This window comes from Lentinus tigrinus (assembly GCF_003813185.1).
Source record: "Lentinus tigrinus ALCF2SS1-7 unplaced genomic scaffold L226scaffold_14, whole genome shotgun sequence".
Lineage (NCBI taxonomy): Eukaryota > Fungi > Basidiomycota > Agaricomycetes > Polyporales > Polyporaceae > Lentinus > Lentinus tigrinus.
Window position 1 is genome coordinate 188,132 of NW_027137923.1, and position 16,305 is coordinate 204,436.

General features: G+C 55.4%; 5 protein-coding genes across 5 annotated transcripts; 3 read left to right on the forward strand and 2 right to left on the reverse strand.

The window, feature by feature from the left end:
* The first annotated feature begins 667 nt into the window (after window positions 1-667).
* On the forward strand, window positions 668-1,332 carry L226DRAFT_535610 (uncharacterized protein). Its single transcript, XM_067680946.1, has 2 exons — window positions 668-1,195; window positions 1,250-1,332. Exon 1 carries the CDS (start codon window positions 839-841, stop codon window positions 1,115-1,117), a length of 279 nt encoding a protein of 92 aa, XP_067534712.1. The 5' UTR covers window positions 668-838; the 3' UTR covers window positions 1,118-1,195; window positions 1,250-1,332.
* Window positions 1,333-7,418: 6,086 nt separating this feature from the next.
* On the forward strand, window positions 7,419-9,224 carry L226DRAFT_560840 (uncharacterized protein). The gene is made up of 5 exons (XM_067683390.1): window positions 7,419-7,426; window positions 7,490-7,581; window positions 7,635-8,497; window positions 8,566-9,002; window positions 9,063-9,224. The coding sequence occupies exons 3-5, from the start codon at window positions 7,651-7,653 to the stop codon at window positions 9,084-9,086; spliced, it is 1,308 nt and encodes a 435-aa protein (XP_067534713.1). The 5' UTR covers window positions 7,419-7,426; window positions 7,490-7,581; window positions 7,635-7,650; the 3' UTR covers window positions 9,087-9,224.
* A 433-nt stretch (window positions 9,225-9,657) lies between these two features.
* L226DRAFT_535613 (NAD-P-binding protein) lies at window positions 9,658-11,150 on the reverse strand. The gene is made up of 7 exons (XM_067680947.1): window positions 10,959-11,150; window positions 10,820-10,905; window positions 10,679-10,763; window positions 10,544-10,617; window positions 10,250-10,487; window positions 9,856-10,188; window positions 9,658-9,795 (listed from the first exon to the last, which is right to left on the reverse strand). Exons 1-7 carry the CDS (start codon window positions 11,043-11,045, stop codon window positions 9,766-9,768), a joined length of 933 nt encoding a protein of 310 aa, XP_067534714.1. The 5' UTR covers window positions 11,046-11,150; the 3' UTR covers window positions 9,658-9,765.
* Window positions 11,151-11,650: 500 nt separating this feature from the next.
* L226DRAFT_535614 (uncharacterized protein) lies at window positions 11,651-12,023 on the forward strand. Its single transcript, XM_067680948.1, has one exon. The coding sequence runs from the start codon at window positions 11,758-11,760 to the stop codon at window positions 11,935-11,937; it is 180 nt and encodes a 59-aa protein (XP_067534715.1). The 5' UTR covers window positions 11,651-11,757; the 3' UTR covers window positions 11,938-12,023.
* A 1,443-nt stretch (window positions 12,024-13,466) lies between these two features.
* L226DRAFT_464348 (PX-domain-containing protein) lies at window positions 13,467-16,288 on the reverse strand (the record flags this gene model as incomplete). The annotated part of the gene is made up of 8 exons (XM_067675854.1): window positions 13,467-13,727; window positions 13,924-14,067; window positions 14,129-14,191; window positions 14,246-14,314; window positions 14,369-14,445; window positions 14,503-14,887; window positions 14,941-15,771; window positions 15,824-16,288. The coding sequence occupies 8 exons, from the start codon at window positions 16,286-16,288 to the stop codon at window positions 13,467-13,469; spliced, it is 2,295 nt and encodes a 764-aa protein (XP_067534716.1).
* Between the last annotated feature and the right edge of the window lie 17 nt (window positions 16,289-16,305).

The window sequence follows — 16,305 nt, forward strand, 5'->3', positions numbered from 1 at the left end:
ATACGGTAAACCGTGTACGGTGTCAGGCTTCCTCGGGTGTCTGACACGCAAGATAGTCATAGTATGAATCTGACTCCGCCTGCGCTTGGAAGCTTGCACTCCGTCCAGCCTGCAGCCTGTGCAGTGTGCGTGCCGTACACGGTACACGCACCCTCGATTCTCACTCTTCCAAGGTCGGGTACTGCAGCCCGTCGTACGCCCGGTCCCCATTGGGCACCCGCCCAGTCACCCCTCGCTTGCAATGCAATCATCGATCACATAACTCTGCCAAAGTTTCCCTCATTTACGGCACCGCGGGCGCGTCGAGCGCAGCTTATCCGGGGCTCTCGGGACGCATCCACGCATCCACACGCCCGTCAGCCTGAATGTAACCAGAGCTACGTAGTGGCTTCAAAGCTTGCAAGCTTGCAGGTTCGAAAGCCGCGGGCCCCACGTCACAGCTCATTAATATCCAAGCCTGAAGGCCCAAGATTAGACGCACCCTGGCCAGCCACCGTTCATGAACCTCGTCCCGCACCGCCGGCGGAGGGTGCACACACCCTGTCGCCCTCTTTGCCGCAATCTGCCATTTGCGCACAGGGGCGTGGTGCCGAGCAGCACCGACGCGCTCCCACGTTGTCGGCTCGTCGGGGCGCGGGACGAGCCACAGTCATTGTCAACTTACAACGCTCACAAGGGGGGGAACACTGGGGAACGCCAGCACGAAGCGAAGCGTCGCCGTCCCGGGCTGCCGGCGGTTCCGGGACCGAAGGGGACTGGGACTGCCCAGTATCTTTGGCCGCACACGGGCCCGCTTGCTATTTTGCTATCGCTACTCCCTCGGGGCCTTCCCGCGCCCATGTCCGTGGAGCGGTTGCGTGGAGGAGTTCGAATTGCGAGTGCTTCGTGGGCCTTCGTGTCGTTGGCGGCGACGCTCTATGTCCTCTCCGCTTCCTTTCGTGTCCGTGGGTTGCGGCTAGAGAGTCCGCGGCATGGGAGTGTTGAGGGGGCTTCGGAACCCGGTATGCACGGTTCTAAGCCTGCGCCTGCATCTGCGTCTGCGTCTGCGCATGCGAGCGTTCTATGGGCTTCGAAAGGTGCGTCTATCCCCTCCCCGATGCCTGCGATGTGCGTTTGAAGGTCCTGCATGCCGACGCCGTGAGAGTGCGATAGCCGTACGGTGCCTCTCTTTTGATCTAAGGACCCTCCTATGCGACTTCGGGTCAGGGTTCGCGAAGTTACGAAGGGGAGAGGAGAGGAGAGTCCGTACCGGTGGGGCAGAGACTGGTAACCTTTGCGCCGTCGCTCCACGAACTGCACCACTGCGATCCACCCATACGATGAACGTTGAACGTCTGGGGCGAACACTAGTCTGTTGCTCGCCGCTAGGCATATCTGGACTGAGACTCGGACCATTTGCGTTCGTTGTTTGCAGCCTCCGCCCATTCCAGGTATGACGACACCGTCACCGTTCCGAAGTCCATCCGTGTTGAAACATGTTGACGATCCAGGCGCTCTAGGCACAGGCTGAGGCTCAGCTGTCGACATCATCTGCACCCGACCGTCAGTCAGTTCATAACATACCAAATCCGTATACGCCGTTGATAGACAGATGACTGGGACTGTATGCTCGAGCTTGCGTCAAAGGCAAACTTACAAATCTCCGCCACCGCAGGCTATTCAAGCGTACGACGAATATGGAGGGGACCATTGATCGCGAGCAGTATAGGGCGTAGGTCCCATGGATATGGTCACCCTCTTCTGCGACCGACGAGTGGCGTAGGTTCAGCCTGAGGAGTCGCGATTGAAGTGCTACTGGACGTAATGGCTTCTGGTGGGCTCCCTTCACGTTGACGAGGTGTTCGATGGTATACCACGAGTTTGATGGCCAACTTTTCAGGCTAGCGTGCACTTTGCCTGCTCCCATCGAGACACGTGAAGATTCTATCGGAGGCAAGAGGTGGAATCAGACGTGGCCCGCGCTATGGGCTCAACAGAAGCCCCCCCTGGACGAGATAGCTGCACGCACAAAAATTGTTCAACTTCGGTGGACTCCGGCCCGGTGGGTTTCTTCTGAGATGGCTCTTCTGCGTTGATGATGTCCTCGAGGCCTCAAGGCACCTGCACCGTCCCGGCTTCCTCGCGCTCCATGCACGGAATTAGGCAGGATTAGCATTGCGCCGACGTCCTGTAACGATAACGATGTGCGCAGGTTCGCAGGCCGCAAACTATCGGGTCGGCAATCGGAGACCATACAGGACCCGCGATGAGAAATACTGTACTTGGGGAACGCAGTCATCTTCGTGAGTTGCATTTGCCTGATCTGGGCTGAGAATGATGTCAGATGCGATCAGTACAGCGGCGAGCGTACGAGTGGGAATGGAAACTAACCGCTAGTGCAAGAAGGCGATGTTAAGCAGCGGGAGGCGGGACAGTGAGCTCCCTCCGTGCGCGCACGTTCGTAGTATGTGGGAGGACAACGACACGCTCGCCTCCCCGTCGGGCACAGGTAAATTGACGCGACCTGACGCGACGTACCGCGAGTGCCCGCGACTTGACGCGCATTGACGCGGCGCCTGACACACATTGACGCGCTGGGTGCTGCAACCCGGTGCACCTTGACGTGACCTCTGGGGTGTTCAGGTTGTGTGCTGAATGTATGGCACTTAAGAAAGCTTGGCAGTGCTCTTCTCGAGAGATGGGGTAGCTGAAAGGTGACATCAAGAGCGGGATGCTTGCCAACAGCTTGAACACTTGAGTCTGCGCTGTGCGACGATCAGTGCGGAGAGCAACAAGTAGCACCTACAGGTTACCCTGAGCACTTGGACGTGTTGTAGGAGTTCGACAGTGGTGTTCATCGGTCACCAAGGGTTGGCACACAGTGGGATCTTGACACACCGTGCGGCAGTGCTGTGACTGGAACGCGACGTTGACGCGACGTGCCGCGACTGAAACGCACCTTGACGCGCCGTAGGCGCCCGTGCCGCGACCTTGACGCGACGTGACGCGCAGCGAGAGTGACGCGACTGAGACGCGACACTGACGCGTCCGAGACGCGACTAAGACGCGGCTGGTAGAAGTTCAACGGTAACCTAGACGTCTTACAATGTTTAAAATGTACCCTCTTGAGAATATACGGAGTATATGAGCTTGCACAACTTACCTGGATTGCTCAGCTTGCTGCGCATAGCCTGAGGGACCGGTCGGAGGGCCCTTCTGGATGCAAGCCGCTGATGAGCGCTTAGTGGGTGAACCACAGCGATGCTCAATGCTAAGGGTACAGAAGGCTTACAGTGACGGTATTGGAGTCATTCGGTCTTCAATAGAGTGTGGCTGGCTTGTGTGCCCATGTCAGGTCGGCACGAAGCTGAGGGAAGCAGTGGAAGGAAGGGTGAGAGGTGAAGTGACGCGACGGTGACGCGAACTGACGCGTCGCGTCACGTCGCGGCACGTCGCGTCAAATTCTGTTTGCCCCTCCCCGTCGTACGTTGCTGCTTGAGCCGCTCCGTGCGGAATGCGTGATAGGCGGAGCCCCACGTATCTGCCCCTCTGTATTTCCCGAAAGCCGGAGGGCGGCAGGCAAGGCACGATTAGCCCCACGTGGTGGTACAGAAGCAGGAGAGTTCATTATGCTTTGAGTTCAACTCGCAGGATTCGGACATAGCGCGTCAGACATGTGCGCGTGATGCGTCAACGAGGCAAGCAAGAAGCGCAGCTGATGAAACCTTAGAACGCCGACCAGGCGTACGAAGACGAGGAAGGGAAGTCGGGCGAAGAACGCAAGAAGAGTTGCCGACAGCATGAGAGACGTGGTATTCTGAGCCTTGGGGTGCTTGTCGACGAGAACGGAATGTGTGCTCGGAGCATGGGGGCGCCCCGGGGATAGCTCAAGCTCTCAGCACCAGCTTGCTGTATGCCATGAGGCTAGGAGATGAGCGGTTGATCTTGTCCTTACGGAATCTGTGTGGCTCTGGTTCCAACTCTGCAAGACACTTGGACGACGCCCAAGATAGGCGCAAGCCACATGGGTGAGAACCCCGAAGGGTCGTGGAAATGGGCATGCCCAATGCGCCCGAGCGGAAGGTCGTCTACCAGCGGCGGAGGCGGTAGAACGGCTCGCGGGCGCGCTGAGCCGGCAGCTTGTACCTGCGGGCGCGAGGCCAAGCATATATGGCTACCAAAGCCCCCAGCGAAGGAGATGGTCGCGGGAACGCGGACGTGCGCACGATGGTGGTGGCTGCAGCGAGCTCACGCTTGTGAGCGCGTGTTATTGAGTTGCATTGAGTACTCACGCCTTCTGCTGCCACTTGACGTAACCCCTCCCGCCTGTTAGGTCGTAGACGTTTGCGAGGCGCGCACGGGACCTTGATAGTCGGGTCATCAGACCATCTACGCCTTGCACTCGTCAGACGGTGCGGGCAGATGTTGCTTAGAAGACTGCCGGACCTTCAGGTTGCTGCGTCAATCTCGTCGTGTCAGAGATCACGGAGTGAGGGCGGAGACACGACGACTTACACGTGTGCACGACATTTGCCAATGTCAGGGGAATGCCACACTTCGCGAACCAGCACTATCCACCGAGGCGGAGTCCTCTAGGACCTAGGAGAATTGCATCGTGGGGACAAATGTTGAGAGCGCGGATTCGGCCCGAACCATCGATGAGAGCTTTGTGCCATCCTGTTCTCACGGACGCAGTGCCGGTGAAGCTTCGTCGGACGGAGTCTTGCGAGATCCAGATCTGACCCGGCCAACATTCGACATAGTGCGACTGGTTTGCTACGCACGTCGTCATCGATGCAGCCAGCACGCCGATACGGTACGCTAGGCAAGGCATCGCTGCAACGCGAGGAAGGTCAGTGAACCGTGAGGTGACGTAAAGCGGGAGAAAGTACATCCACACACCTCGGATCTTGCACGTCCTGTCTCAGGAGTAGAAGGGCTCCAGTAGCACACAAGCTTCACTTCTGGTCAGTTGGTGTGGCGTCGGCATCGGCATATGTGATCTGCAGAAGCACGTATTCGTCCTCTGCTAAACATTCGGGAGGCAAACGCTGTGGCCTCGGGACTCTTCACGAGCCGTCGTTCCGGCTGTCCGTATTGTGCGGCTGCACGAACGTCCATCGGTAGCAACACGGCCTGCCATGCGTTCAGTGGGGGTTCCTTGAGCGACAGTGAATTGTTGCCATACGAAGAGGAGGCCGAACAGTAGCCTTTTGCAGCCGAATGCATTGTTCAGGTTCTTGCAGTCGATACCAATGGTTCCCGAGCACTGGAGTCCTCACACGACCACGCCACAGAGGTAACGGTAATGAGGTCTAGCACGCGGAATGACGACGAGCTTCGGGCGGTTCGCGATAAGCAGAGGCGTTCAGAGTCACCGAGTCTGTTTGCTAGCTCCTTGGGCACCGTGGCAAAGCCGGGGTCGGGCTTCGGGTCGAAAATGCTGGGGAAGACCGGACCGAAGCCGAAGTGAGAAGGAAGAAGACACGCTGAGTACCTATACCGGTACGTACCGCGAGGGCTTGGGCAAAATTCGGTGTCTTTGGCTTGACCCCTGAAGAGCACTCTGGCTTGAGCGAGTACGGCCAAGGCCACAGCTCGGAACTGCTGGTTATCATGCGCAGTCCTTGCGATTGCGCGGTCCCCGCGCGAATCGCCGGACAACCGTTCGAAATGGCGACATTGTGGCTTGCTAGCGAGGAAATTTTCATCGTGTCAAAGGGAATGTGTGCCGAGATAACACCAGACCTACTCAGATCAATGCCCGCTGAACTTAGAAGGTCGGAGGTATTCGTACCAGATCACAAGGTAGCATTGCTTAGTTCAACAGCTGGTAGTGTCCCTGTCACGACGACGGCGTCCTTGGAAGTGCGCAGACAATCCATGCGTTGATGCCGGCATGAAGATGATGGATCCCACACCGTCCGGAGGTCATGCGTTTACGAGCTGGAGGATCGATAGCGTATAAGCCCACATTCGGGGCAAACACTCTCAATTTGCGGTTGCAGAGGTCGGCCTCAAGATGTCGTGGGGCAAGATCAGTCTTCTAAGATGAATCCCTACGTAATTGCGCAAGTCCAACGGAGCATAAAGGATTGCGCAAGACAAACAGAGAACATTTCAGCGCTGTATTAACATCCTAGTGACTGGAACGTACCTTGCATGACCAGAAGAGATGTATGAGTATACGCGCCGCCATCGTCAGCATCGATCTCGTTTGAATCCGGCTGGGAGTAGCCGACCATGCGCTGCTTTGAAGATGTTCGGCCCGGATGTGTAGCAAACACCAGTTTGTCCTCCTCTCCAATACGTACGAACAGAGAAATTGAGTCTGAACACGGGGAAGCGTTCCGTGAATACCCGATGGAACCACCACATACTGAGGAAATCCGACGTACCGAAACCTCAGATCTCTTTGGTGAGCACCTATCCATATGTCGCCAAGTACTTCCGAGTTCCGCATCTTGGTTATCGATACCATCGTCAAGACGCGGCGAGTTGTTGCGACAGGTTGCTCCGCGGGAATGCATGATGAGGCGAAAGTACGGAGTATCACACTCGCACACCGAATGGCCTTCACCGACAAGAAGAGACGTGGCGGTGACGACGATCGAAACAGATCGATTACATGACTGCGTCCTCAACCGTGACACAGGACCGTGTGGGACATAGGCATCTTCAACTTATAGAGATTTATGGTCGTGCGGACAAGGACATGCTGAAGTCTTCATTCGTGCACCATCGTCAGGAATGGAAGAGGTAGAGTTTGGTGTCATCCTGGCGGGAATAAAACCCGCGGCTGTAGAGCTGCATATGTACTTCGACCTATATATGCACTCCACAAGACTAATCATACAGATAAGATTCGTGAACGAGGCTACTTAGAACACGATTCAGGCAGAATAAACTCACCGAAGAATAGAGACGCAGAGATGCCTCCCTAAAGAACTGACCGTTCACTTCCAGGGACTTGGGATTCCTCCGACTCAGGCTCGAATCTTCAGATGAGACATGTCTGGCCGCATAGACGAGCACTGTGAGCCGTCAGCAGTTACAGTTCAGGAGATCAGGACACGTACTTCAAGTAGAGCTCAGGAAGACCAAATTACGCTGTGCACAGAGTCAACCAGGTGGAAGAGGTTGAGAAAACGGGGTAAGGTGTGGCCTTGCGGTTACTGTCAGCGTTTATCGTCACCCATCTACGTGGCTACATCTCGACTTCAACTCTGTTCAGGAGTCGGTGAGGGTGAGTATGAGCCCAACCATGTCGTCTTCATCTTTAGTCGTTAGAAGTGGGGTCTTGAGACGTGTACCTCGGGACGAGGAATGTGGTTGGGAACAAGGGTCAAGCTGACCGATGCAGGCGTCTAGAGGGCGCCTGTGTATTTTCACGGGCTCCTCGCCACTCATGTCGTTTCGAATTCATCCACCAGTAGCCAGCACTAGCGTGAGTGAGTTCGTTTGAGGAGTTCTTACTCGCGCTGAACATTCGATCCTTCTATCTTCTCAGCTCACGGCGTCGGAGCTCTGGAGTCTCCGAGCCATAGGCAAATTTAACAATATTACCTGTCGATCCGAGTCTTCCAGTGTACCAAGGGGAAGGTAGAGTGATCTGCGGAATTGCCTGTATTCCCAGTGCTCAATGATGCCGCTAGCATCTCGAAGACGGACATGGGCATTGACCGGGAATCTTGCGCCGTAGCGCGAATTCCGATCGAGCTCCTACGACAGGTTATCCTCGAGCTCAAGGATTTACATGGCCAGCATGCTCTCAGACCTTGCGTCAAAGTTTCCAGGACATGGCGCGAGATCTCCCTTCCCCTCTTCCTACGACACATTGAGATCATCTGTGACTTGCGCACCGATAGACTCTCCCTACTCCGTGACTGGTTGGCGATCCACGAAGACATGAAGAATCACGTAAAGGTCTTGGAGATTACAGGTCATCTGCGACTAGCCAGAGCCACGTGGAACAAGCCATATCACATTGATGTGAACCTCGACGTTCTCAAGGATGTAATATCCCAACTTCCGAACCTCGCCGACCTGCGCCTCCTGCATGTCGCCATCACCAAACCGCCTACCCTCGCCCACCATACACCTCCTGTTGCAATACCGTCCCTCACCCTGAGAAGTAGTGGGAATGATGACGACTACGAGACGGGCCATCGCTACTGGTTCGGTCTACCGATGTTCTCGACGCTCTCCGCCGTACTGTCCGTCGCAGCACCAGACACAGTGATTTTGAGGGGCGGATACAAGAAGAGCTCAAGGGATAGACCAGATGATGTATTGCCGCCTCAGCTCATGACAATACGCAGTCTGGACTTGGGCAAGCATTGGCTTGATCCTTACTTCCTCGGTGTCCTCGCGGCAGATACTCTCGAACACCTCGCCGTAGTATGGCCTTGGCAGAAGCGCGATCTGGCTGCTCAATTACATGCGTTGGTGGAGCATGCCGGACGTACTCTGAAGAGCATGGATATCTACTTGGACAACCAAATCAGCTTCATGGGGGGTGAGTAGTCGGATCGTCTCAGCGCAAATATGTACCTTGGACTCAAGTATGACCCCATTTCGTCTTAGGAACACCGACTGAAGATTGGGGCCTTCTCGGCCGCATCATAGGCACATGCACCGACCTGCGTGACCTTTCGCTTCGTGTGTCTGCATACGTAGTGAAGTTGCAACCGGGAGCACGAGCAAACTTTCCATCGCGCCCGTTCTATCACACCGTGCTCTCCGCGGCTTCGCGCTCGCTGCGCACCCTCACACTACCGTTAGAGGTTCACATCGTCTCCCACGGACACATCAAGGAGACGTGGCCAAAGAGGGTTGCCAACCTCGTCGGTCTCGAGGTACTGGACCTCCCCTGGATGCGCGAGCGTTTCACCATGCTCGAAAGCATCAAGATAGAGCTTCCCGACATCCATGACATACCGGTGATTGAAAAAGCGATTCAGGATGCGCTCCCGAGCCTGCGGGAGGCGGGTCTCTTGAGTATTGTCAGAGTACCGTGGAAAGTACGTCAAACATGTACTTCGAGTTGCGAGTTCGATTAGTCTGACGACAGTGCATTATAGCCGAGAAGTTGGAAAGATAATTGAGGTCGTAGCACTGCGGGTTGTCACTAAGGCTATGTCCTCTCATGCACGCAGCATTATACAACCCGTGCCCTCCAAGGCATAATGCTCGTGCTCGTGTATACTCAAGGAACTGATATGACTATCTCTTCTGCGTCGCGCATCCTTTTCGTTATCAAGCTCAGTCGTGCCAGCTGCCGCCATCGCCCCTCGCACGCGCAATCACGTTCAGTGTGTAGTAGTGGACAAGCTGATATGGTGAGTACTTCTTATTGTATTGTCTCGGCACTCAACCAACTGATAGTAGCGACTCTGAGTCCTGTTCGAGTTCACGATGTCAGTCGACAGTTCTCCATCCTCGCTTGTCATCCGCATCCCCATCGAGGTCTTCAACGAGATCATAGGTGCGGTTACCAACGATCGTGGCACTTCATCGGCTTGCAGTCTTGTCTCCTAGCAATGGCACGATCTGGGCCATCGTGTTGCGGGAACGCAGGATAACATGGCTGGGACTCATGCCGCTGCGGCCCGCAGATGTCGAGGGCTCGAACTTGCAAGCTCAGCCAACTCGAAACGCCCGGCAGCTCTTTTATCGTGCCCTGAGAGCCGCGAGATGACTTGTGGGATGGTGCACACTGACAGCCATGATAATTTAACAAAGTACAGATTGACGAGGCATCTACTAGACTTATACTCAATGCGCTTAATACGAAGATGGGTGCTTCAAGAGAACCTATGATGCCCCGGACGTCATCAGTAATGCATCAGTTGCGTGAAAGGAGTCGCCACTCACTCCGCCATCAATTAGCACAGTCTCGCCGTCCACGAACCAGTTGGCAACGAGGAACAAAACCAACGCAGCAATGTCTTCTTTCGTCCCTTGCGGTACTGGCCCGGGGCGCCCGACAGGCGTCTGGAACGGAAATTGGGAGCCCTCAGGGAAGTGAGCCATCCCGGCCTCGTCCTCGGTGCCGGGCGCACTCATAGACGTAGCGAACAGCCCCGGTGCGATGCCATTGACGCGGATGCCAAGGGGAAGGAGCTCGTTTGCGAGGGTAGCAGTCGCTTTGCCCAGTGCGGCTTTTGAGAACATGTATGGGTGAGAGAATCCTGCAGTTGCGGGATCCTGGGATGACGAGATGCGACATTATTCGGACGTTCCGTGAGAAGACATGGTTTGGACGAACCTTCGTCCAGCCATTCATGCTCGTGGTCATAATGATCTGTGGTGCAAAGCGGGACCCGCCATTGCTCTGCTTCCACTTCTCCAGGAGAGGGAGGAAGGCGAATGTCATGAAGTACGGGCCAATCGCATTGGTGTGCAGGACATTGTCGAATGTTGCCTCGTCAACATTGTTGAATACGGCATCACGGTACCCCGTTCCGCTTGCCTCTTGCGGCAAGAGGTAGTAGCCTGCATGAATGCTAGAGAGGGTGTCAGCAAACACAAGCAAGGCGGAGCAGTGCGCATAGCAACTTACCCTGCGTTGTTGAACAAGACGGTCACGTATTGCTCACGTTTCCCGATCTCCTCTGCGAGACGCAGCGCCTCTGACTAAGGTTTCATCCAGCACTAAGTATGCGCGCTCGAACTGGCATTTTTAACGGCGACTAACCTTCTTGCGGATGTCGCCTTCGATCCCATACATCCGGCCTGCGCGGCCGGTCTTCTCGCAGGCATCGCTGTACTTCTTCGCTACTCTTAGAAGAGCATCAGCAACCTCATAACGCAGAACTGAGTTCAGCGGAGCACTCACTTGTCCAGGTCCTCCTGCTTGGGACCGATGATGTATACCGTAGCGCCGTTGGCGAGGAGGGTGCTGCTAATCATCAGACCGATACCCTACAGCTAGGGTTTCAGCATATGCACTGAAGCGAGGGAGGAGTGATCCTCACCGTTCCTCCTCCAGTCACTACCGCGACGACGCCGGTGAGGTCGAACAGATTGCTTGAAGTTAGCTGAGTGAGGACGGTTTCGGCCATGGTGGTATTACAGGGCGAATGACATCCGCAGACGAGCAGCATACAGTGGCTTATATGCCCGCGGGGCCGCTGGCAAGAAACCTTCTCGCGATCATTGGCGCCGAGATGGGCGCAGCGCCCCCGAAGTGCAGAAGACTTGATGCCCCCTGGTTCCCGGGGTCAGAAGAGCCAAAGCAGAAGCCCTAGAAGTGATGAAAACATAGCGACAGAAATGTGGGAATGAGTGGAGAGAGAGCATACGGTGTGTTCGCACACGGAGCTTGCTCAAACAAGACCTTCGAGACTTCAAACATCAGCAAAATCTCCAAACGCTTCCGTTAATTCCTGTGCTTGCAAAGTGCTGGGTCGGAATGCACGTAATTGCAAGCGAATCCAATTGAAGCAATCTTGCGCGAGGTGTAAAATGTGAACATGGAAATTGTAACTAATTCCGATAAGATTGCAAAGGCTTGGAATGAGCGGAATTTCGATATCCGGAGGTCCGACGCTTATCGAGCTTTTGATTTGTTTGTCTAATTCGAGCTCCGACCTGATCTTTATCACGACCGAACCCAAACGTCTCCAGGTGTTGTCATCCTTCTCCTCTAACTCTTCCTTCCCCCGGAACTCTCTGCCCGCACCTGCGCCACCCACTGTGACGTTCGTTCTCTTGCTCCCTGCTCGCATCCAGTTTCCGTCCGCAAGTCCAACGTTCAAGTTCGAATATCTTCGCATGGCTTCCTGCTTGTTGTTCGTCGCTTGGCTGCCTCTCTCTCGGTTGTCTGTCTGTTACTCTCCCTCGCTCACCTCTCTCTTGCCTGCCTCTCTCTCGCCTGTCCTCTCTCTCGCTTGCCCTGCATGGTTCGCAAATTCAATACCCTGGACTATCAAGATCTGCCCTTGCTCCTGCTAATGCCTCGCTGCCACGCTCATGGCTCGGCTGGGTTCCCCCGTCTTGACCTGTTCGCCTATTCCTTGTGCTTGCTTCCGCCTGGAGTACCGCCCCGCTACCATCTCCTCCTCTATCTCGCGGATCATGGCCGTTGGCCATCCATCGTTTCATTAGCCTGTCATTATGGATGTATGTGTTATACCATGTAGTTACTCTTGTCAATCGATCAATACTGTCTATTTTGTGATTGGTCAATTCAGATGTCTCACTTAATGATCATCCATTCATTGGATGGACATCCCATGCGATTGCAATTGATTGCAACCCCTATTCCTCGAAGAAAACACCCATATTCTGAGCGATTCTATGTGATTGCATTCAAATTCTACAATTGCATTCAAATTCTACAATATTGCAAGGAAATTGCGCCGATTATAATTTTGGGGGGACTTCAATGGATGCGATTCTATTCCCGCCAGATAAATTTTATAGATTCCGCAGATTGCATCGATTCTATACGATTACATACGCTTCCAAGCAAATAGAGAAAGTGCTGATGAATTCAACCTGTCGAGAGCGCGCCATCGATCAGAACGCCTCCTCGAGTTCTCGACTCTTACTCTGGTTCCATCAATATGTGCGGAATGCTGCGGCGAAAGAAGGAAGAACTCGTGATATCGCGACAATGCACGTATGGCGAGAATGAGCATCAAGGAACAGCATAGATTTGTTACGTGACACCGAGGTTCGTGAGGGCTGCGAACAGTTGGAGTTCACAAGAAGGAACGGCCCTGGCCGTCTGGGAATACCTACGCGGTCCATATGGTGGATATTAGTGGCGGCTTTAGTTCCAAATCATGTCTCGTACCCTATAATCATCCTTTTACTGGACATCGTTGCGGATGTACTGCGTGTACAGCGATCGCAACGGAGGTCATCGTGCCAAGTTCTCCATCAGGGACAGTGTAGGATGCTATTGATCTAGACTTGAGATGAAGACCGATCAGAAGAGAAACAGAAGGGGATGGGAGATAGGGATCAGGGTTAGGTATGTCAATAATCTCGTCCCCAGACTTTTTTGCCGCTCATTCCTTCCTACAGCTCTCTCTCGGGGGCTCAACCACCACTCGTGCAAAATTCCTGCCTCCTCCTGAGCGTTAGCGAAGGGTTGAGCGCACGCCCGGAGAGAGGTAGAAGGTCTGGAGCCGAGACTAATATGTCAAGTGCGCTGACGGAACCCGCACTTCCACGGCTAAGATGTGCGGCAGTGGTCAGTGAGCACTAAAGCGTCTGTAGTCGCCGCACACACTTGAGCCTGACATCGGTTGCCCCGTGGAACTTTCCAAAAGTCATAATATGCTAAAGTAGCGGTACATTTTCAGCGATTCGAGTAGACTGAGAGGAGATACGCATACATACTTACCTGACTTCTGCGCTAAGCATGCCAATTGGTCGTTCCGGACAGTCTTGAAGCAAAGCGTAGATGCACAAGATTTACCAGGCTCCATCAAAATGTCCATTACTGTACTGTTGTAGCATTGTGCACAGTCCTACCAGAACTTGCCGAACACGCTCGCGCGCCCAGGCGCACCCAGGAGCATCCCCACACCCTCCTGTATAGCAACACTGACCGGTCGCATCGGGGCCGAGTCGAAGACATGTGGACACGGTTGCGACAGTGGCGCCGGGTTTAGTCGTGGGTGTTCTAGCTCGCGCTCGTATATCGACGGCTGCCGCGGGCCCCGACCGAGCTCTTCATACTGCGGCTCGTCGAACGCTTTCCGAGCAGTCCGTAGGCGACTGAGGATCTGCTGGGAGCGTCAGCCGATGTTCGGAGTACATGTAAAGTGTCCGAAGGAAGAAGCAGATGCCCGCGAAGCAACGGCAGAACGACGGAGTTAGAGGAGAGTGGTCGTCAGCTGAATTGGCAGTCCGCCTATCCTTAGCATGACGACCGCGGCGACCATAGGAAGGTGGCACAACCCGTCCGGCATCTTGGACACTCACCTGCTCGTACAGTGCAATCTCGCCATCCAGATGCTCCTTCGCCAGCTCTTGGAAGTCCTCGACCTTCTGCGTGTGGTAGGTATCCATCTCCGCCATGGTGGTATTCAGCACCGTCTCGCAGCGCGCAGCCATCTCCTCGTCCTCCTGGGAGATGCAAACGTGCGAGTCAGTACTGTGAGATGCGATTGCACACATATGAGCATACCCGTCCTTCTCTTATTGAGTCGTGGTATCTTGACAAGGTGGATCTGTGGGTATCTACGACCGGCTAGACACACACTATGTTAGCTCCCGCCAGGGCGACCAGTTAGCTATGCCATACCGCGTACAATGTTGTTGGATGTGCCACGCTCTTGAATGCTTCGTGTGTCGCGAGCTGTGTCCTCCGCGCCTACAAATGAGATCAGTCATGATTACTCTAACATCAGCAAGGAGATGAACCTACATGATCGTCATACAGGTCCGCCACAATTTGCAGCGTCTCTGACGTCTTCTGCATTGCCTTGGTCAACTTCAGGCAAGCTAGTGCATACTGAGTATCAGTGCCCGTCACATATGTGGTGCGCAGAGGCCACCCACTGTCGCATCCTTCTCGCCAACACCAAGCACCGTCCTGATTGACGTGCCCATGCGTGGCAGTATTCTGCCCCTCTTCCTCCTCTTCCTCACTCAAGCCTGTCGTAGGCGCTTGCGCGAGGGGCTTCGCGGTGATCGTCGACAAGATCGAGTACGACAGCAACCTCTCGGCCTTGGACATCTCCACGCGAGCCTCGCGCACCTTCCCGAATATGTTCCGCAGGCCTTGCACGCCCTTGCCGACCGCGCGAGTGTGGTTCACAAAACGATCAATCGCCTCAGATGCCTCGTCGGAGTCCACGTTGAACGCTGGATGGTATACGTTGGCAAAGAAGGAAGGGCCTTTAGGAGGTAGGGATAGGTAGTAGGGCAGTTTCTTCTTCCACTCCTGGACGGAGACGTCAGCATGCGCGCACCAGGTACAGAAAACACATCGCGTACCGTATCGCTTTCGCATCCAAGGAAGAAAGTCAGTACTTCCGCATACCGCGCGATCGGATGACGCGCGACACGATTGATGTATCGCTCGAGGTCGCCTCTCCGCGCCTCGACGAAGTCGTCACTGAACCGCCCTGCATACTGTTTCTCCGGCAACGGTGGCAGCGCAATGCCAGGGAGCAACCGCGTGAGCGCGGTGTGAAGTGCGACGAAGTGAGAGAACCGTCTGTGGACTGTGATGCGCATGGGCGATGGAGGCTCTGCGTCTGCGTCCGCGTCCGCATCCGTGTCCGGGTCGGACGAACCGGAGGAGGTGCGGGAGTGCGAGAGTGCACCAAATGCAGTTGTGACAGTATACATGGTGTATGCGCCGGTGATGGTTGAGGTGCGCTTCGAGGGCGAGTGCACGAGGACGCGGAAGGCGGGGACCTTGGTTCGCCAGGAAGGACCAGCTTCGACGAAGTGCCGCTCCGCCTCCACCATATGGCCGAGGACGCTCTCCCGCTTGACATCATCTTCGTCCAGGTCGCTCGGTAGGCGCGGTGGATGGGATGCAGATGTGTCCTCCGAGGTACCCTGGAGGACGAACTCCTCCGCACCGCTCGTCACGAAACTTGAGAACCTGTTCAGGCTCTTGCCGCCAAGGAGACTGCGTCGAAAGCTAGGGAACCACTCGCCTGTCGTCTGTGGCACAATGGGACGCGCCTCCGTCTCGCGAACTGGCGAGCCCCCTCGCGGTGTGATCGAGCCAGTGGACGCTTCGCGCCTACTCCGTCCTCTCGTATGTTGTGGAGGCACTTCAAGGCCTTCGGAGTACACGAAGTCCGCTGTGAACTGACCTCCCATCCATCGTCGACTCGGGGCAAGATTGGAAAGATGTACGCACGATGTAGTATGACCGCGGAATCAGACCAGTCTCGCTGCCTCCAACCTCCTCGCCCGTATCGCGAAGTCGCGCGAGACTCCATCCCTCCCCAACGTCCTCACGCACGATCTCAAGCTCATCTCCAGCCTCGACTTGTGTGAGTTCGCGGAACTCGGCCTTGCCTTGGAAGGAGTATAGTGCCCGGGCGGGGCGGGCTTCCTCTGCGTCGAACGAGCCTTCCTCATATACGCTCTCTGTGGTGTCTTCTTCTGGTGTTGGCTTTGGCTCCGTTCCTGCAGAAGAAGAGGCACCCGCCCCGTTCAGGCTGAGACGTGGGCTGTCATGGGGGTTGGTGAGAGAGACAGTCCAAGCGGCCGAGGTGTTGATCCCGGAGTCAAACTCGAGCTCGCTGGAGTGCGGTCGCGAGAGAAGTTGCGGAACTTGGAGAAGGCCCGTCTTTGGCGGCGAGCTGGCTGTCTCAGCCATGGCTGGGTAGGTATATG

Coding starts and splice junctions, on each gene's coding strand:
- L226DRAFT_535610 (XM_067680946.1), top strand. CDS start 839: ATGTCCGTGGAGCGGTTGCGTGGAGGAGTTCGAATTGCGAGTGCTTCG.
- L226DRAFT_560840 (XM_067683390.1), top strand. CDS start 7,651: ATGGGCATTGACCGGGAATCTTGCGCCGTAGCGCGAATTCCGATCGAG. Junction 8,498..8,565: donor CCAAATCAGCTTCATGGGGG/GTGAGTAGTCGG, acceptor ATTTCGTCTTAG/GAACACCGACTGAAGATTGG. Junction 9,003..9,062: donor TTGTCAGAGTACCGTGGAAA/GTACGTCAAACA, acceptor AGTGCATTATAG/CCGAGAAGTTGGAAAGATAA.
- L226DRAFT_535613 (XM_067680947.1), bottom strand. CDS start 11,045: ATGGCCGAAACCGTCCTCACTCAGCTAACTTCAAGCAATCTGTTCGAC. Junction 10,906..10,958: donor TAGTGACTGGAGGAGGAACG/GTGAGGATCACT, acceptor CCCTAGCTGTAG/GGTATCGGTCTGATGATTAG. Junction 9,796..9,855: donor CTGTGCTAATTGATGGCGGA/GTGAGTGGCGAC, acceptor GGGGCATCATAG/GTTCTCTTGAAGCACCCATC.
- L226DRAFT_535614 (XM_067680948.1), top strand. CDS start 11,758: ATGGCTTCCTGCTTGTTGTTCGTCGCTTGGCTGCCTCTCTCTCGGTTG.